This window comes from Euwallacea fornicatus, chromosome 28 (genome assembly GCF_040115645.1).
Source record: "Euwallacea fornicatus isolate EFF26 chromosome 28, ASM4011564v1, whole genome shotgun sequence".
In the NCBI taxonomy this organism is placed as follows: Eukaryota; Metazoa; Arthropoda; class Insecta; order Coleoptera; family Curculionidae; genus Euwallacea; species Euwallacea fornicatus.
In genome coordinates this window covers 875,755-896,312 of record NC_089568.1, presented here as the reverse complement: position 1 = coordinate 896,312, position 20,558 = coordinate 875,755, and the positions used below count along the sequence as shown (strand labels likewise).

At 39.7% G+C, this 20,558-nt stretch overlaps 1 protein-coding gene across 2 annotated transcripts; it reads right to left on the bottom strand.

Annotated features, from left to right (window-relative positions):
- Positions 1–552: 552 nt before the first annotated feature.
- On the bottom strand, positions 553–19,228 carry RunxA (Runt related A). Of its 2 annotated transcripts, none has more exons than XM_066297291.1 (5): positions 18,058–19,228; positions 9,277–9,390; positions 3,902–4,021; positions 1,805–2,014; positions 553–1,747 (listed from the first exon to the last, which is right to left on the bottom strand). In XM_066297291.1, the coding sequence occupies exons 1-5, from the start codon at positions 18,452–18,454 to the stop codon at positions 1,110–1,112; spliced, it is 1,479 nt and encodes a 492-aa protein (XP_066153388.1). In that variant the 5' UTR covers positions 18,455–19,228; the 3' UTR covers positions 553–1,109. The 2 variants fall into 2 exon arrangements, with proteins under 2 accessions (XP_066153388.1, XP_066153389.1); XM_066297292.1 differs by having other exon boundaries at positions 3,902–4,006.
- Between the last annotated feature and the right edge of the window lie 1,330 nt (positions 19,229–20,558).

Here is a 20,558-nt window from a genome sequence, read left to right as displayed (position 1 = left end):
GATTCTATTAATTCTCACCAGTTCGGTTCATCTCGAGTCAACTGAATGCGGCCAGAAATCGGCAAGGTCGACGGCAAGTGTGTTGAGCCTGCGGGAAGATATCTCCACCAACGCCATCTGCCGTGTCTTTTCGCTGTATCTCGGCCAATTCCCCGAATATAATATTTTCGAATACTTCGGAATACTTCAAAGTTATTTAGATTTTTCAGTCTTAAAGCGGATTCTAATCGGACACTAAATTGCTCATATTTTTGTTAATTTAGCGGGGCTTTGCATTTTTTTTATGGTTTAGAAGACTCTGGCGGTTATACATTCCCGCGAATTTGCAGCTCCTTCTGTATATCGTATGAATATTAACGTGCTTCTGATTTCGGATTAGATTCAGTTCTTTCACTTGCTTATATCCTATTATCAGGCAATAAGATGGTGATAGAAAAAGGGGCAAATTCTGAGAATTGCACCGAATCTCGTTATGAATTTTATTTATTGCTATGACATCTCTAAGAATATCAGCCTTTGATTTCCAAGTAATAAAACTGTTACAATGTTGGTAATACATCTTTATTTCAATAACTATTTTACATAGTAAACAAAAACATTTTTAACAAACAAACCTGTATTATACAACCAAACCCATTATTAAAGTTATACAGTTAATAGGTTAATTGCAAATTTAAGCCTTTTAACACACAAAAAATCTAGACGTATATAGCCTGTCCAAGCTGAGGATGGTGATGTGTGGGAATCTCGGAAATGGTAAGAAATACAACCCAATGTGAAAAAAAATCTCAGTATAGTAATTCTAAAAATAACGTCGAAAAAACAAAAAAATCGAATATTTACATTATCTGCATTTAGTCACCATTGTTTCTCTTATGGTTTTCTCACACGTCACCATTCTTAACCTGGACGCACTGTATATCTCAAAACATATGACCAATTTTTAACATAACCGAATATTTACACCATCGCTGAAGGTTTACCTCACAAACAAGTCTTCGTAAATGCTTAAACTTAAGATATAAACTAAAAATATTGCACACCGTTATCACCATCTTCATGTTATGTTCACTTAATCTTTGATTTAAAATTGGCAACAAACAACAACATCAATAAGGGCGCCACACCACAGCATCACCATTCTGTCCTGGCCCCCTGGGTCCATTATTGTTCATCACTCTATTATGCGCATCATCCTGCCTCTGCGCAGCTGCTGCGCAGGTTCCGCTATTCAACAACAAATCACTAGTTCCGTTCATTTGCCTTGGATTTGTATTGGTGGATAAGTGATCCATTACACTTTGCAAATCGTTATGCGGTTGCGCAGTATGGTGACTGTGTAGTGAATGGAAGTTGTGAGGTTGGTGGTTTGCTGCAGAGTACAATTGTGAATAAAGCAGGCCTGGTAACACTGGATATATCGAATTGTTACAATTACTGGAAGGATAGGCGGCCTGACTCATATTTTGGTGCAAGGGAAAATTCGTGGTGGTGCTAGAGTTGTTGATATGATTCACTCCTAATGCAGTCTGCGATCCCAAGAGGTCATCTTGGACGGGGCTATCGGCTGCACTGGAGTTATCCGAAAGGGATCGGGGTCCAGATAAGCTAAAATCCGTATGGGTGCTTGAATAGCGAGGTACGAGCAATGATGAAGCGTGCGTTGCACCTTGAGCATGGTTCGTGTGGGTTTGTGACATGAGTCCCAGATGCTGATCTATGTCTGTTGTTGACGCTTCAGGCAGTACTGCAAAAGGAAAACTCAATAGTCACGTGCAAATAATGAAAACTTAGGAAAACTTACAAGTGCTAACAGTGGAACTTGTCGTGAACGCATCCTGCGCAGTCGTCTGATCAGGCGTAGCCCCTGAGAAACCCAAGGCAGGCGTGGTGAACTGCGTGGTGGTTGCTGCGCAGGAACCTAAAGTACTCGGAGTAAAATACGGCGAATACGCCCCTGCAGCACTGTATCCCCAGTGAGAGTTTGTCGTTGTCAATCCGAATTGGGTCATATCTGGCACAACACAAAATTTTATTGTAAAACAACGCGCACTTTGCGAAGCAAAATACAGGGCGTCCGGAATTGCAATTGCGACACGTCAATCACGTATTCTACGTCAAAAATCAATAACTTGTCTGCAATATGAAGTAACGATAACACCGAACATTTACCAACCAAGAACAGTTTGAAATCAATTTTATTTACTGCTTATATGATATGACTAAGTTCGGCCTCAAATTGGACTTTGACTTTGACAGTTGCACCTATAAATAATGAATTAAGTTACGACATGATATCCCTATTCTAATATTATCTTTGAGTTAATTAATAATAGCGATACCTTCACATCGCTCAAGTGTAGCCAGCGGAAAATGCTACAAATCCTCTTACTGCAAAAAAATGATGGAATATGTGTTCCAAAATTATCATTTTATATGATATTGATGTGGAATCATCGATACAATATGAAATAATTTTGGGATATGGTTTAATTTACTGTAAATCAGAATTATTTTCGACATAGAATACATTATTCAAATTAGGCAATTATAATTCAGGATACTCTGTATAAGGTGAAATGGGAGCGCTAATCCGTGAAAATTTCAAATGAAGCAAAGCAAATTAGAGAGGAGCTAGAATTCCTCAAGACGAACGGGGAGAAGAACTCTGCCACATTACCGGAGGTAGTGGAAAACATTTTGCGATATGAATTCATGATGTGGAAGGATGGGAGACGAAATCGCCATATTGAAATTCTAAACAGGATAAACCTAGACTCGTGGACTCGAAGAAAAGAGTAGTACTGAATGAAAGCTCAAACGAAATCGTTTACTAGATGACAAAAATGCCGATGATGTATCAGTACTACCGGCACGTTCATTATCACTTGATCGCAATATTCCGGATTTCAGTGAAGGGTATCATGTACCTTCGGCTTTCTAATGAGACGGACTGCGATCAGAAATTCAAGACAGGCATGCTTCCAGAAGACTTTCCTGAAGAGTCGGGTCATTTTGGAGCAGTTAAGAACTTTGTCGTAGCTGCCATATTGGTTGCACGTAGACGTAGACGTTAACCATTAATGTCGACAATGTACTGGCAGTGATGCGCAAGAGCCATGAGTTGGTTTTCGCCGAAGCAAATATCATATGAGTATGTGCTTAAATTTTTTCAGGAAGGAAAAATCATATTCTTTCGAGTTGTTTTGTAGCAACCCAACTTATTAAACGCAAATTGTAGGTTTATGGAGATCACGTGGTTTAATTTCTCGCGTACAGTGTGTCTCATTCCATGCTCATTCTACAATGATTTTTATTCTGCACGGGATGAAACCCTGAAGTACGGACACGACTGAGAGACACACTATGGATGCTAATTTTCTAGAGATATCTCGACATCTTTGTACAGCTATTTGAAAATCATCGATACTTCGCATGCGCTGATGGTAACACTGCGGGGATTCGTAATTACATTAGTAATGCCGTACGTAATATCACATTCCCAACTGTGCATATTCAACATTTCCAACTCTCGCTCTACCTTCCAGTATACCATTAAACCAACCATGAGACAAATAGATTTCTCTCGTTAATTCCAAAAGAATCTTCTGCCCGAACTCAAACTATTATGTTGAGGAAGTAGGGTTGATAGAAATAAATCACTCTCTCTTAGTTAGTTAAGATTCAAATCGTTTCAATAATTTACATCCGCTTAAGGAGGATAATGAATGGGTTTTGTTTTCATTTAGAACAATGGTCCTACGGGAATCATAAAAAGGAGTTCGTGCAAATTAAATCAAGTTGGTGAAACTTGTAAATTCATGGAAGTGAGTTGTTAACTTCTCCCTCCAAATTTCTCTTAGCATCAAACATGCTTCGGAGTAGAAAATTTCTCACTTACTATTACAATTTCCTATGGGTGGCATCCTAAAACTAGACAAAGGATCCGTTGCAGCGAAGGGAAATGGACGTTGTCCGAAAGCGAAATGGAACTGCTGCTGCTGTCCTAAAAAAGAAAGTACTGTATTACAACTCATTACTGCCCTTTAGAAGTTTTATTGGAATGATAAGCACCAAGGGCCCACACGCGAGTAAAAGAAAGAGATTAAATAGTGACTCGAATCAGAGAGCTTAATTGTTTAGAAAAGTGCGACATGTGGCACTCGAGAGTTGAAAAGAAAATTTTAGATGCAGTAAAGTGAATTTTATGGTTCCAGTGCGCGGGAATAAAAGATGTCGGTTGGGCCTTTGGGTGTCGGTGTCAAAGAGCTCGTTCCCGCGTTGTGTAAATAAAATTTATTGCACGAAAGTTCTCTGATATTGCAACGGAATGTTTCTCTTCATGTGAAAAAGCATCTGAAGCCGTTCTGGCACCCACAGGTTATCTCCGAAATGTCTACATTATTCACTACTAGAGTAAAAACTATAATCGTCGAAGGTACAATAAGAGTGAATATTCAGCAGGGACTAAGTTCCTGCGAATTTGCAAGTGGATTCTGTTGGAAAGGAATTAGTGAATCAAATGGTTTGATTAATTAATTAGCACCGGTTCATCCGTGCATGCCTCGCGCCCTTTCCAAGTATTCATTCGAGGATACTCAATTTACATGAATTCCTGATTATTAGAACGCGTGTCAACGATTCGTTCCCCTTGTCCCACTATTCCATTACCGATCATGGTGGAGCCGAAAAAAAGTCACGTTCTGGTTGACAAAAATATACCGATAAATGTCTGTTTAGTGCCATTAAAACCTGTTGCCCGAAGAAGCTAAATGAGAGGGATTCCGGCAGCTCAAATTGCTGGAAAGTTTGAATCTCCAGACTATTTAACGCATTCTTAGATGGAAATAACTGGGAACTTTCGACTAATAAACGTCCCAATCCGACCTTTATGATCTGGCTTGCAAGCAAATTTATATCTTGTTTGTATCGCTTAATGGCCCTTTATTTACTGTTTGGCTTTTAAATAGTCCAAAATGTTGTCCCGAATTACCTTAAATATATTGATTTTTAGATAGTAAATCTGGCTTCACACGCTAAAAGGCGAAGTGCTCCAATATAGTTTATATAAATTACCACCCTTCGCTTAAGTTTCTCAATTAAAGCAGAAACTTGAAGATGAGTCGATAACATCTCAGAAAGGATACGTATATATGGTATTTCTGGATCCCGGATTTGAATCATACGAGCAGGCATTAAGAAAACCACAAGGCTTATACGCAAAATGGAAACTTTGCTCAAGTTTGTTCGCAATTGCTTTAAATTCGCTGCAGTATTAGGAGCACTTAGCTTGAAGAAGCTCCGATGTTCACTTATGTAGGCAAAGTTCAAGGCGGGCACAATATATACTTCGTTGCTGATTTGTTAGTGAGTTTTTAATCAGCGATTTGAAAATCTGAACTTCGGATTTCCATTTTCTAATAAGGACTTCAGAACTACGCTCGCGGACAGGACGGACGTCCAACAACTACTTTATCAAATTGATTAGTCCTTCTCTCAAAGCTAAGTACCTTTGTTGCACATTTTACTCGTAAATCGATCTGCGATTAAATATGTAAGAAATAAAGTAGAACGCACAGTAGAGGTTACTTTGGATACTTTTGAACGTTAAAAATAAACAAATGAGATACAAAGAAGAAGCAATAAAAGTATCAATTATAAATAATATATTATTTATTAAAAATTAATCTCAAGGCGCATCGCCTCGATTTCATTGCGCGTTTCCCGATAACTTGACAATTCAGGATATAATGATGCTACCTTGATATACAGGGTGTCCGTTTTACGAGCTCAACCATGGAAATCTCGGTTATTTGAAGAGATGCGAGGTCAGTTCAATTAGAGCAAAGTTGCGCATTTCCGAGCTTTGTAAGTTGCCGTTTGAAGAATAATAAAAGTTCCATTTCTTCCGGAAATACCCGGGAAAATACGAAATTTCGAAAAAAGGTTTTTATTTCTTTCTGGACTCGTTTGAAGAGATAATTGAAAATGGCTGGCACATTTTCATGGTCACTTTTTCTCCTCGACAGCACGACAGTGTCAAATTTGGAATCCGACGTTTCGATTTTCCGGAACCATCATCAACTTTATTTTTTCCTACGGGCGCCATCTTGGATATTCACATTTCTGGGTTCAGCTTTTTTTCCCGATTACGATGATGTGTCACAGGTCAAGATTCGGACTTGTTAGATTTTTATTTATGGGAAACTATGAAAGACCTTGTTTATAAATCTGTACCCACTGATGTTAATGGGTTGCGAAGAAATATCATGACCACTTCGAGGGCCAAAATAAGAAGACGAGATGTTTTAATATCGAGTCACAACCTAAATAGACGCATAAGGCTGTGCTTGGAAGTGGATGGCGAAATCTTTGAGCATCACTTATAAAATTTAATTATATTAAAAATTATCAGAACAAAAGTATGTGTGTTATTGCCAAAGTAGTCTTTGCAAAAACAGGATTTGTGATGTTTCAATTAAACGGCAAATCCGAATCTTAACATCGTCGTAGTCGGGAAAAAAAGCTTAATTCAAAAATGTGAAAATCCAAGATGGCGCCCATAATAAAAAATTAAGTTGATGATGGTTCCGGAAAGTCGAAACGTCGGATTCCAAATTTGACACTGTCACGTTGTCGAGGAGAAAAAGTGACTACGAAAATGTGCCAGCCATTTTCCATTATCTCTTCAAACGAGTCCAGAAAAAAATAAAAACCTTTTTTCAAAATTTCGTATTTTCCCGGAGATATCCGGAAGCAATGGAAATTTTATAATTCTTCCAACGGCATCTTGCAAAGCTCGGAAATGCGCAACTTTGCCCTAATTTAACCGACCTCGTATTTCTTCAAATAACCGAGATTTCCATGGTTGAGCTCGTAAAGCGGACACCCTGTATAGTACTACTGAATAGAGTATTAAACGCAATCACACTTGTGAGTAGTACATACACTATTGCTCATATGTAAAGCAACGAATTAAAAATTTTAAATATGCATGTTTTCAAAAAACATTTTTTTTTATTAATAAAATGTATTTCTTGTTTGTCCAAATATTATAAAGGTACAAATATATTTTCAAAACATTTTGTTTGTGTTGTTTTGTCACACTATTTTATTTTTCGTACAATTCGAATCTAGAGCAACTGGTCTATTTATTTATATTTTAGTGCAATATTACCTTTGCTACTCAGAGTAGTAACTCAAAATATCATAATACTGCAAGAGGTGATCATTTATCACAAAAGTTAAAAGAAAAAACCTTAGGAAAGTTTTAAAGTAATGAAAAGCAGTGCAAAATTGCAAAAGATTTAAGTTTAAATAAATCAAAAATATCAATGATGATTTCTAACTTCAAAGCTGCAGGCACCCTAGATGAACTTCCGAAGTGTGGCTGAAAGCGACGAACTAATAAAGTGATGGACAGAAGAATTACAATGTTGTCCAGTCCTAGATCCGCTAAGGAGTATAAGTCGAATAGAACAAGAGTTGTGGGTTTCAGTATCACTGAGTACTATAAAATGAACATTAAGAAGCGCTAATTTATACGGGAGAGAATCAACAAGGAAGTCCATCACCTTAAAGAATAATAAAAGTCTAGATAGCTTCTTGCGAAAGAGCACGTGAGCTGATCATAAGAAACTTGGAAGACTCGTCGTTTCTCGAATGAAATTCGATTCAAACTGTTCAAATCAGATGCAATTTGCTCGATCAGAAGACCAATTCATGACCGGTTTAGTCCGAAATATACTATATTAACAATTAAACATGAAGGTGGCGGTATTATGGCCTGGGGACGCATCGGAACGTTTGGCATGGATCCATTAGTAAAAATTGATGGTATTGCGGATCGATATGTTTATAAAAATATTCTGGAAAATCACGTGCTCCCCTGGGCAAAAGAAAATGTGTATCTCTGATGGACGTTTTCAACAGGACAACGACCTGCGGCCTACTTCCAAATGAATTAAAGAGCGGTGATCATAGTGTTGAGGTGATGATCTGGCCAGCTCGGAGCCTCGATCTGGGCCCCATGGAGAACCTTTGGTGTCAAATTGACAGAGGAATCGTGACGAAAGATTAATCAATATAGCGGATTCGTTCAGAGAAGTTCAAAACATTTGGAAATCGGTATCTGAAAATCATATTGAAACATCATGAAACACTGCGAACGGCACATTTGGAAGTTGTTAAAAATAAGGGATATACTGTTAGGTGATAGATAAAAAATTAAATTGCAAGGGAAAATGTAAGAAACGTTTTAGTTGCTCTGCTTTGATGCATATGTTTTAGAGTGTTTTTTTTTTAATTTACAGTTTAAATATTTATAACAAATAAATTTTAACATTGCTACCTTTATTTCTAATTTTAATTAATAATCAATGTAATAGATTATATCGAATTCATATCGCTATAGGAAAAAAACGAATTTAAAAAGTTGCTCTACACATGAACGATAGTGGACATGCTCGTGAGTTGCGTCTGTGTCCCCCCTGATTTAAGATACCGGAAGCAGGCAATGTGCGGCCACCCTTAAGCGTCAAACCGTTTGAAAAGGCCTGAACGTCTATGTACCAAGTATCGTATTAGGCAAGAATATATGGCGACTGTCGGAATGCTTGCAGAGCCAAGACCACCCTAACAATCCTACTGGAATATTTTTCGATAGATTTGTTGGTGATGGATTTAATCCTAAAAATAAAATCCGGGGCTAATCCATTTATTAAATGACGGTATGTTTGGAGCTAAAACTTATCCAAATAGCAATCACATCCCCCAATTTCCCATTTTCCCAAAATAGAAACTTTCGCACCCCACTTAATAGACGTCATCAGGAAAATGTCCAGCTGTCGAAGGAACGATGTTGCCCTGCGTGTAGCAGGACCTTCCCGCACGGTCCTGCGACGTCAGCTTTCTGCTGATGGCAACTGTTGGAGACGTTAATTAATATACACTCGCAGGAAACAATTAAATTTCCTGTTAAACCGTTTCCATCCTGCCCGACGAACCCCCATGCAGTAATTATTTTACATGCTTCATTATTGCAGGAATTGTAATTTTAAATTTGTTTACTTCGGGACGACTATCGGCTGCGTTTGACGTTTTGTTTGTAACTCGAACAATGGAAATTGGAAGTCCATCAAAAAATTTATTCTGCGGACGGTGGGAACGAGCCCTTTATTTCCGGAATTGCGTTCTATGGCCACATTACGGTGATTGCTTTTCAGATAATTTATTGCTGTGTAAGTGAAACAATAATATGAAAATGACCATACTCACTTGTTTTGGACCGGGGCTCTCGGGGTCCGTCGACGGTCACTTTAATTGCTTTGTTATAGGTGGCTACTTGAGGTGGGCTGGTCGAGACCATTATTGTTAACGTGAAGCTTTTCCCTGAAAACAATAATTCATACATAAATCAACTATTAGTAGACCGAATGTGGGAATACATCAAAGCCGCAATTTCAGACCGTGCCGGGTAATTCAATACAAACTTTCCCAAACGGGAACTCAAACCTCACTTTGGGTTTTGGGTTAGCACGTGGCATCAGGATTCGGCGGTTGACCCTATGTTGTGGCCTATACTGGCCACATTGCTTCAGGTCGTGGTTTGTTAATAGTGTATTGTGATCACTAAGCTCGATTGACTAGAAACGGCCCGCAAAAATATCATTAGCATCAGCAACAGTGCTCACAAACCTTGAATAACGGTGCTAATTCATCATTGGCAAATTTTTGCCGGGGAAATCATCAATCATTCCAGAACTGAGGGAGACTGATTGATATCTTAAGATTAAGATCCCCAAAGAGTGGCAATTTACTACGGTAAACATTCAGGATTTAGCTAGCTGGGGATAATCGCCACTAATCTCTATGAATGAGATTTAAGTAGGGCAAAGTGAGTTTCGTTGGAAATAAGGTTGAGTCGTTTGTTTGGGACTGATATAGTGCGAATGAAGTAGGAGTTTTGGATGACGCGTGGAAGACAGAAGTTTCTTTACGTTTTAGAGGAGTCCTCGTGGCATCGAAAATTTACCACGTGGGCTGAGAAGGACTTGGAACTAAAAACTGTCGATCAAACTGAATCTAAATCCATTTCGCCATAGTCTGATCCCAGACCTAATAGGTAATTCCAGCACGACCAGAAATAGATTCGCATGCAAAGCATTAGCATGAAATCAAAGCATGCGATCGGCTTCGAAATGAACACACACATATCGAGATCCCCAGCAAATTTAAACCGGCTAAATATGTGCATGTACATTAAGTGGTTGACTGTTAATCGATATCGGTTTGCGTTTTTCATTTGTGTAACGAACTATCCTATCCGACAATTCTGCGGATTATCGGTGGTATTTGTATGTGTTTTACTTTTGGTTTTTATGCTACATAAACCGAGGAACATTGTTAATGACTGTGCATTCTGTTAATTTCGGGCCTTCGTAGAAATCGGTGAACCTATACGAAAATTGTTGAAAAGCGAAGATCAAGTCCAGGTTGTATAAGAATCCGCTACATACTGCTTGGTAAAGCAAAATTTCTTACGCGATTGTTATACATTAGAAGAGTTCAACGCATGGCAGAGCTTTATTCGCTAGTGGTTTAATAGTATGTTATACACCAAGGTGTCTAAGTGCGTTATTATCACCCGGAAGTCCAGTTGATCCGAAGCGCGCAGACACATCACGCATCAAAACCTAAAAGGCGAGAGTCATGGAGGTACGAAGATAGCCTCAGAAGTACCCGACCTGATGCATAGAGGGCGATTCTTTAATTAAAAACTTCCTATATTACAAAAACCTAACCTTAAAAAACTAATTGCGCCTAACGATTAGGGGTGTTACGTTGATTTGAGTTTATTTTGGAGCCGTTTTTAGTGAACGCTTCCAGAGATAGAAAAAATTGGTCATCGATACATGATTCGATACTTTCAGTTGAAAGATTTTAGTCCATCTCACATCGGAGCGGAGTTAAATTCTGATCTGGGGTAATCTGGTCCTTCGTTAACGACTGTAAAATATTTGGTGGTAAAGTTTAAACGCAGCCGTTCGCAATGGTCGATCCAATGACCCTCCAAATCTGACTACCCGAAAAATGGTGGTGAAAGTCCAAAAACTACACCGGAACACAGGAATTCCAAAAAGTACTGTACATCGAATTTTAATCGAGCAATTGGAGATGAGGACGTTGTGCGTAAGATGGGTGCCGCGATTACTCACACTTGATCAAAAACAGCGCCATCACGATGTTTTAAGGGAGTGTTTGGCAAACTTTCGCAACAATACAGCCGAGTTTTTGCATCGATTCATAACCATGGGTCCATCTTTTCACTCCTGAGACGAAAAAGCAGTCAAAACAATGGACTCAAAGGGGAGACTCGGCTTCAAAGAAGGCGAAAATCGTTTTATCTTGCAGGAAAGCGGAATGGAGTCAGTTTTTTGGGATCATTTTTATCAACTACCTTCCCAAAGGAAAAACAATAAACGGAGAATATTATGCGAATTTATCGCAGCGTTTAAGCGAAGAAATTAGGGAAAAGCGTCCACATTGTCCAAAAAGGAAATCTTCATAAAGATAAGACATGAGTCTACACTTCCGTCATCGCGGTGACCAAAACCAATCAACTTTATTTCGAAATTTTTCCTCATCCATCCTATTCACCAGATTTAGCCCTCTCAGATTATTTTTCATTTCCAAACTTGCGAAAAAGTGGCTCGGTGGAGGAAGATTTGCAAACAATGAAGAGGTAGAGTCTGAGGTTGTTGCCAGTTTTGAAACATTCGAAGTTTCTTGACATAAACAGAGTATTAAAGCCATAGAACATCGCTAGGAAAAATGGGTCAATCCCACAGGAGATTATATCTACGAATAATATAATATTCTGTGCACTTCTAGGACTATACTCGTATTTCACGACCGCGGTGTATAAACGATCTTGTCCACTATTAGATTTAACTAAACTTTACCAAATTGCAATAGATATACATAAATTATAACAAAAAGGACGACAGCGACGTTGCAACAGTACAGTATGTTGCCAACATCGAGGAGAGATTAAGCTCCATCGAAGTCACAAAGCCGAGGACCACCGTGGTCTAAAATGTAGCTTTCCCTCGGAGAGCTGGTCCATACTGAGGGGACAGTTCCAATGCGTGTTTGTTCATAAGACCATGCATAGAATTCGAAAGCTTTAAAGGCTCCGGGAAAGTCCGAAATTTATCCCGCTAACTTCTGTTTGGGAGGTACTAATTGAATAATCCTCCTAACCTTTCCGTATAACAGGAGAGCTCTTCTTCGCTGTTATCCAGCATTTTCGCAACCCGGAAAGTCTCGCCAAGCTGTCCATGGGGCTCCCCATATCGCTCACGGGCAGAAAAGGAACTCCAATGTGGTGCACTCCCACAAGCTACCCTCCAATGTTTGAGCGCTCGTTTCTGCAATACATCGGGGGAAAATTGTCCATGATGTGGGACATGTTACGGACTATAGAGACCAACTCACTACCATACGATTAGAATTAGATAGACAAACGCATTCTTCGAGAAAAAGGAGATTGCTCGCAACAGTTGGGAGATCCATGGCGCTGTATGCCACGCCGGTATGGGAGGATGTGTGCAAATACAAAGTGCATCTGGAAAGACTCGAGAGGTTGAATAGGAGGATGGCGATAGGGACTTCAATGGCATACAGGACAGTCCCGAAGATCGCAATAACGCTAATCGCGGGACAAATACCCATGGATCTTGCAACTGAAGAGAGAACGATGATATATGAAAGGGGAGCGGGCGGTAGAGCAGAAGCCAGAAAGATGCTTTTCACAAAATGGCAGAGAAGATGGGACGAATATGAGGGATGAACGAAAGTCTTCGTCAAAGATGTAGAGAAATGGGTGAGTAGAAAATTCAGAGGCTTGGACTATTGCGTAACCCAGGCCCTGACAGGGCATGGAGTGTTTGGAAGTTACCTAAAAAGAATAGGGAAACAGGAGACGGATGAGTGTTGGTATTGCGAAGGTGAAGACACGCCGGAGCATTCGATTTTTGTATGTGTGGAGCATGTCACGGAGAGAGAGGGGGCGCAAGAGAAACTGGGGGGAATAAGCGTAACTGTAGAAAATATTGCTGAATGTCTGTTAAAAAATGAAGAGAGCTGGAGAGCAGTAACCGACATGCTGCGAGCTATTATGACCAAGAAATGAATGGACGAAAGGGAACGAGAAAATAGAGCAAGAGAAACAAGGAACACGAATGAGGTGTAGGATGAAAGATAGTGTCGGTCTGTACGAACCCACCACCCCCTCTCTGAAGTAATGTCTGACGGCGGTTCCGGAGGGGATCCAGGGTGAAGAGAGGAGGATTTTAGTGGGTAGGCACCTCCCTTCACCTCCCTTCAGGGGGTGAATCCCACATAACCCGGTCGCTCGAACATCAGTACCTTTTGAAGGTTTCCCTCTATAAAAAAAAAAGAAGATAGACAAACGCAATTTGAAAAGAGGAATATGAAAGTGTTACTGGAATGTCCGGCTTTCGTTGCATACCAGAACCGGGTCGTCGGGGCCGCGACGCTGGTTGGCGAAGAGGATCACGCAGCGACAGACCAACAGACCCGGTAGCTTTTTTAATTTAACGGGACTACTGGAAGTGCGGTAAGGGCACTTTTTTGTGTTCTGTACCTTTTTCATCCATTCATGTCTATATACCAGTCAACCCATAAATTTACCAATAAAAAAAAGTCACGATTTTACGTGGAGAAATGTGGACTTTACCGGTACGTAAACCTACGGGGTGTTTTATAAAATGGATTTTACTTACCAAGTACTTAATTTTATGCATTGCAAAATTGCAGTTTCACGACGTTTTCTGTATTGTAGCGACAAAATAATTTTAAGTAAAACGTTTCAAAATTTTGTTTTCAGCAGCGAAGTCCGGTGAAACAAAGAAATGCTTCCGTGGGAGATTTTCCCATTCACGCATTAGCTAACTGCCCTAATAGTCAGCATTGGAGTCCTTTCGGAAAAGTTTTAAAAATTGCTTTAATCAAAAGCATTCACCATGACGCTAACTCCACTCCAAAACGGACAGTTTTGCGGAGTCGAAAATCCCTTTCGCTTTATGTCATAAGTTAAAGCCCCCTCTTCAAACTGATAGGATTTAATTTAAAAATAAAAGTTTGTGCTGGGAAAAACGTTTACTTTTCGTTTCCCGTTTTTCTGTTTGTGTTATGGTTTTAGGGATTTTCAGGGAGTGAACTCAGCTAAAGCTCGCTTTAAATTAAATTTAGTTCGTTTTTCTGTTCCACAGTTGGCCTTTTTTAATGGCCCTTTTCCTATTAGTGTTTGTATCGGGAAAAAGTTGGCATGATGCAAATGGTAAAGATGGCGATTCATTTGTCGGAGGTTTTAGGGTAATGCAATAAAGGCCGTTCGGTATGCATCGGTTGCAAAACGAATTTGCGCCAATAATGCGACAGAGTATTATGGCTGAAACATTGATCGCCAAAATGCACTTGAAGCCTCACGCAAAATGGCGAATGTATCAAAACTATCGTGCAATATCAGAGAATCTAATTATCCGTCACTTTCAGGTCCAATTCGGTGCCCAAATTGCCGTGCGAAATTTTATTAGGGGGGAATTTTCATTTTCCGCAAAAGCTTTAGTGACACAAGAGCTATTAATTTAATAGAGCACTATGGATAAATAAAAATAATGTGTGAAATTTGAAGTGTTGGTGGCATGTGCGTGATGATAAAAGATGAGCTATTTAGTCTCTTGTCGGTCAGAAAATGTCAACACGAGAAATTGGATGAGCAAACAAAAGAGATCATTTTAAACAAGATTAACTTTTATAATCTGTTGACAGAATTTCCCAGACGCCTTCGGTTTGCCGCCGCATAATTTTCCAGTTTTCCCTGCGCATTTTTAACGAAGCTCCGCCTCAAGTGGGCTGCCGTTCCTTTTCCCACGGGTTTCCGACCTTTTCTTAGATCCAGCATTGAAATCTCCGATTTTCTCTTAAGAAAACCTATACGTATTTCGCATTTAAGAATTATACGCTGTGAATCAATATTATTTTCGTTACACCCAGGCTTAATCTAATGATCAGGTTAGTAGTAGAAAGGACCTGCGTTACTTCGACTGATATTCCTCTCTAGATAACGTGACAGTTCCTGAGAAAAACCACGAGGTTTCTCATTTCACCGCGATAAATAAACAAACTTATTCGATTCCATCCGCAGCAAGAAATATGCTAAAATCTATTACAAATAGTGCCTACTCAGTTTTACATTTCTGATCTCATCATCGTAAGTATGAGAATTTGATCGATCCGCTTCAATTCAAATCTTTTCGAATTTTGCGATCCTTTGAAATTTTCAAATCGAATCGATTCGAGTTCAATCCTCCTCCAGAGAAGCAAATTGTATTAACTGCATATATGGCAAAAGACAGTAAGGTAAATTACAAACAATTGTGTAGGTCATGAGCCAGATGGTGTTCCAGATGAGAGGTAGCAAAAGACGGACAAATGCATTTTTTTAGATGAACCATCCTATGAAACCTAGAATCCTCCACTGTCTCTAGAAGATATCGAGAGAACCTGACTCGGAGAGTCTACAGTGGCAAGCTGTCGATTGTGCTGAAAGTGAGAAGACCAGAAAAATAGACCACTCCAGGAAATTACCTTCAAAGATAATTATCGATACCATCGACCGTACGTACCTCCAAATTTTTATAGTTAAATTTGCCGACAATTTTTGAAGAAACATCATAGTTTCTCAGAGGGAATGAATAGTGCCGAATTGGAGAACTAGCTTACATCCAGATTTCCTTTACAGTTACGGACCCTAAATCAAGGAAGCTGAATACTCAACAAATTGGTTTACAATATAACATGATGGTATTTTCCGTATGCATGTTTAATTACTTATATCAATCCACAAATGTTCGTATAGAGGTCTGCTGGTAGAATGTTCATCATCGATGCGTGCCAGAATTATTCGAGTATTTGGGATAGCCGATCCGATTATCCAACGGGATCAAAGCAGTTAAACATTTAAGTTGCTAACTCATCAAGTCGACAGGGATGCTGTAGCAAAGGCCCCTTTCTTCATTCTTTTATTGTATGATTCATTTTCCTTCAGTAGCTAAGTTATCATGATGCGAAAGGGCGACTTTTACTCCTGAAGAATTATCAGAAGGATTTGGTTTAACACGCAAATAAGGAATCTATTAGACATTAACTTTACAAGGAGAAATATCATTGTGAATTTCAATGGTGAGGAGGAGTAGGAACATTTGGATGTTGAATCTATTTCAAGAAAAATTGGATAATAAGTCGACGTTTGACCAGGAACTGTTAGTTACGAGTTACATTAGCTATTTGCCAATGAAGAAAGTAATATTGGATCCTGGAGAAGCCTATGACCAAGTTATCACTGAAGGTAGGAAAGAGATACCTAGTTTCATCAAGATGGTGCATTAAGCGATTTGGACAGTCTTGTTCCTGATTACCTCGATGAAATATTTTCAAACAAACTGATTGATGAAAAAGGCATAGTGAAAGTAAAAGGTAAAAAGAGAGGCCAAATTAGCAACCCCCACACCTTCGAAGGAGACGTCTTCCCAGTCCTCTTCTAAGAAATTATCAGTTACATCTGGGCAATTCATAGACGTTCGGATACCGGTTGTGCTTTTATAGCACCATATCTACACATACCATACATGTATATGATGGTAATGCTCGAGATGAGACATTTATGGTATTTGTATAAGGTGATTATTGAAAAAAAAGATCTCACGTAGATATCGAAATATCAAATTGAACAAGTTCATTTGATAGTAGTTAGCGGTTAGTTGGTTTGTTATCAGTTACTGTCGAGTACTAAGAGGTAAATGGACCCCGCACAGCACCGCGCCCCAAGCTACATGCCCGCTACTATCTTAGAAACTTGCTTTCTCGTTAGAGCAATGATTTTAGGTGATTTGCAAACAATGACTGCCAGCTGCTTCAGTCTCTATAGGGGAAATTTGAAAATAAGTAGGATTTTGAATATATACTATCACCTTCGGCATTGCAAGCTTCTTCATCTGCCAAACCAACCTGAGAATTTTTAATGATTTTAATCAATTCTGGTAGTTTTGTCAACAAGAGAATTTCCACGAAAACGATGAAATAGATGAATATCAACGGTCTATTTCTTCGTCGTCATTGAAATTGCCAATAAGATAAAGTTGCCAAAAATTTGCAATAGTGGCCCTAAGGATTAAATTATTAATGTGTGGTCAACTCTAATTATAAGCTAGTCGCTATGGAGACGTAGTAGAGCCTGAACATTGATCGGATGCTTGGTTTTTATGGAAGCTAGTGTTATGTTAAAGTTAACAGTACATTACTTATCTGAATCCACAGAAATTGTAAAGAAAGCGGCAACCGCATCTTGTTAAATTGGTATAGGCCACTGATGGAGGTTAGATTGAAACTCGAAATTCTAGCCAACCAGTTTATTTAGATGCAACATTGCTGCGTATCCAGTTAGAAGGCATCAACATAGCCTAACCATCTGCCATCATCATCCTTCACATCAATTAATTTACCGAAGTCTGCAGCATTCATAAAGAATTGTTAGGTGATAATAATTGTGTTCAGCGTTTTGAGACCTAGGTAGTTAGGATTCATTTTGATCAAATGTGAAGACTCTTTTTAAAATTGAAACGTCTGTTATTGATATTAACTTATACCGTGCATGAGAACCATTATCTTCTTTTTCCACCATACTTTTTTCGAAATGAAAACTATCTTTAATTGATTATTTTTGAGTCGTAAATGAGGTTTGCTCCACCTCTAAATTAATGAAATTATACGACTACTTGCCGATTGAGAGATATATACAGAATATGTTGACTCGTCATCTTGAAAATTGGAGTTGTCTCGCTCGAACGCTTGACACGTTGAACTTCCAATTAACAGCGTATTTTGTTAATTATTACATATTTGCATTTTACCCCAAAGATGGGGTTAAAAATTTCAATAACGAGCATACTGGCAAATATACTATCAACTCACCTCTTCCACTCCTCCCCACGAACCTAAGGTCATTAAATTTAGCTACTTGATTCTTCATAACAGCTGTCGAGTTCCTCAGTTCGGCACAATAGTTTTCGTCATTGCCAGCTCTCACAGTCACCACAGTACCGTCACCAATATCACCAAGCGCCACCACTTTAAAAGCCACTGGCAAAGTTTTGTTCGATCTCCAATGAGGAGGCAATACGGTACAAACAAACAATGGACTTCCAGTCCTCATTAATTCTCCCGGATGTTCGGAGAGGAAATCATTGAGAGTCCTCTCTGCCAAGATATCCGAGGTCATTTTGGTGTAGGTGTCGTTGATGAGGCTAGAGCTATCTGGCGAGGCGGTGGTGGCCGTGGTTGGGGTTTGAGCGTTGTTGGTGAGATGCATCTTTGGCTGGTTTTAGAAGATGGGTAGTTACTGCTTAAAAAGCCTCAGGTGGCACCAGAGAAATCCCGTTTTATACGGCATGTTTGCGGTTGTATTGGACACTGATGACAAATTGGGATTCCAACGGTCGCGAAAACTCACCCGATTAAAAATGCATCGCATGCCAGTCAAAAAATGCACGCGACAGGGCGCGTTCCGACGGTTGCCTGGCAACACATGTCAACACTTTTTCTGAATGAAAACTTTTTTCGGGGTGGGGTGGCTAACGCACTCACACATCATCAAAAGCGCCCGCTCGCGTTAGATGTATTCACATGTTGCGGCCTCGTTTCCAAACCCTCCTTAACCGCCGATTTCGGAAAGTAGAAAAAAATGATTGGAATGAACACTTTTTCTAACGATTGACAAGTTTTGAACGCCCCGCGGCAGTCTGGACCTAAAACTAAAGACTCAAACTGTGTGTTGTTGATTAACTAGGAAACACGCGTTCGGTGGCCTACGTTCTATCCAAAAATACCCATGGAAAGTAGCGGTTAGAGCAAGACACAGCACTAAAGTCTTGTCCGCCACGTTTTACGCCGAGCGGTAGCACTCGCGCGCTTGATAACCCTTTGGTTATCAGGGGAATACGGCAAAGAGGACCGTATCCAGACAGCATCGGAGGGAGCGAGATAAAATATCATTAGATTAAAACAGAAGCTAACATAAAGGGGTACACGAGAGATAGAGAGCAAGTGCAGTGTATCGAATGCGGCGAGAGAGAGACCATCTTGTTTGCGGTTTTGGCGGGCCGGGCTTCGCCGGAATAAAGGACGGAAATATACAAATTGGCGCTAGTGGGATAGAGTCGTAGACCGTCGCGGTTTTTCAGCCACAGATTGGCGGCGCAGGCGTCACGTTAGAAGGACAGAGATAGTTGGGACGGCTGTGTGCCGCCGCCACCGCCGCCGATTGTCATATGTTTTGTCTTTAGCGACTTGGTCAATGGATGCGGCCGCCCGCGATTATATCCTTCGCGTGCCCAACAACCGTGGGTGCTCTTTATTTCTATTACTGTAGATGGTTCAAAGCGATTTTTAAAGGTACAGAGAAAACTAAAATATAAAATGATACGGCAACGGGTACGTCCCTTGTTTGAGCCAATTCTATATGGTTTGCCTTCTAACCGAGATAAAGACGTTGATACATCAATAGCCCCATGCCATACAAAATAAAGCTGCAGCACATAGCAGTATGTCATTTTGGCTTTTAAACGATACACTTGACTATTGTCCCACTCTTTGTTTTGACGAACAATGTATAAACAACACATCTAAACGGCAGAATATTAGCAAGTCAATTTTGGTACTTTAACAAGGCATTCGACAGCATCTACCATAGGAAAACAGACAAATAGAAGTAGGAATTGATGACACAGTTTTTTCCTTTTTCCCTTGAATAAGGGCTTTTTCAGGCATCTCCGCGTTCACCTCCCCTTTATAACGTATGCTGCCACAATATATACGACGATTAAAGGGTAAAAAACGCATGGACAAAACATCTCGCGTATGGCAATGTATTAATGATACTGCACTTATTGTACACAACAAAACGACCGATGAAGCGATAGAAAGACTTCAAGCCCTATCGAACAATACAATGACATGACTAACATGTCATTGTATTGGTAGAATGAGCCTAACACCAAATGCCATCAGGAATCAACTTGCACTAATTACTAAATTAAAGCAGAATCCGCAACGCTAACAGTATCACGCAACAAAACCAAAAAAACAAGGTAAAATACTTGGGAGTAAATGGTGTGTATCCGGCTTGAAGTGACCAGAAAATGGTGTGATTCCTGCTCTAAGTGCCCAAAAAATCGTGTTGCCCGCTAGAAGTGACCAGAAAATGATGTATTTCGAGCATTTTGCCGGAATTCGGGAATTTATAAAATGGTCCGCCAAATTAACTACGGCCTGGGTATTCACGTTCGAACTGCACTGAGTTTACAGTTTGAGAAACTCTGTTTCGGATAAAAAAAATAACCAACAACTTTTCTAACTATAGGTTTACTGACATCAGACAATAATATAGGTGGCAAAATACAATATTGAGAAACATG

Coding starts and splice junctions, on each gene's coding strand:
- RunxA (XM_066297291.1), bottom strand. CDS start 18,454: ATGCATCTCACCAACAACGCTCAAACCCCAACCACGGCCACCACCGCC. Junction 9,391..18,057: donor CGTGGGGAGGAGTGGAAGAG/GTGAGTTGATAG, acceptor TATTGTTTTCAG/GGAAAAGCTTCACGTTAACA. Junction 1,748..1,804: donor AAGTTCCACTGTTAGCACTT/GTAAGTTTTCCT, acceptor TTCCTTTTGCAG/TACTGCCTGAAGCGTCAACA.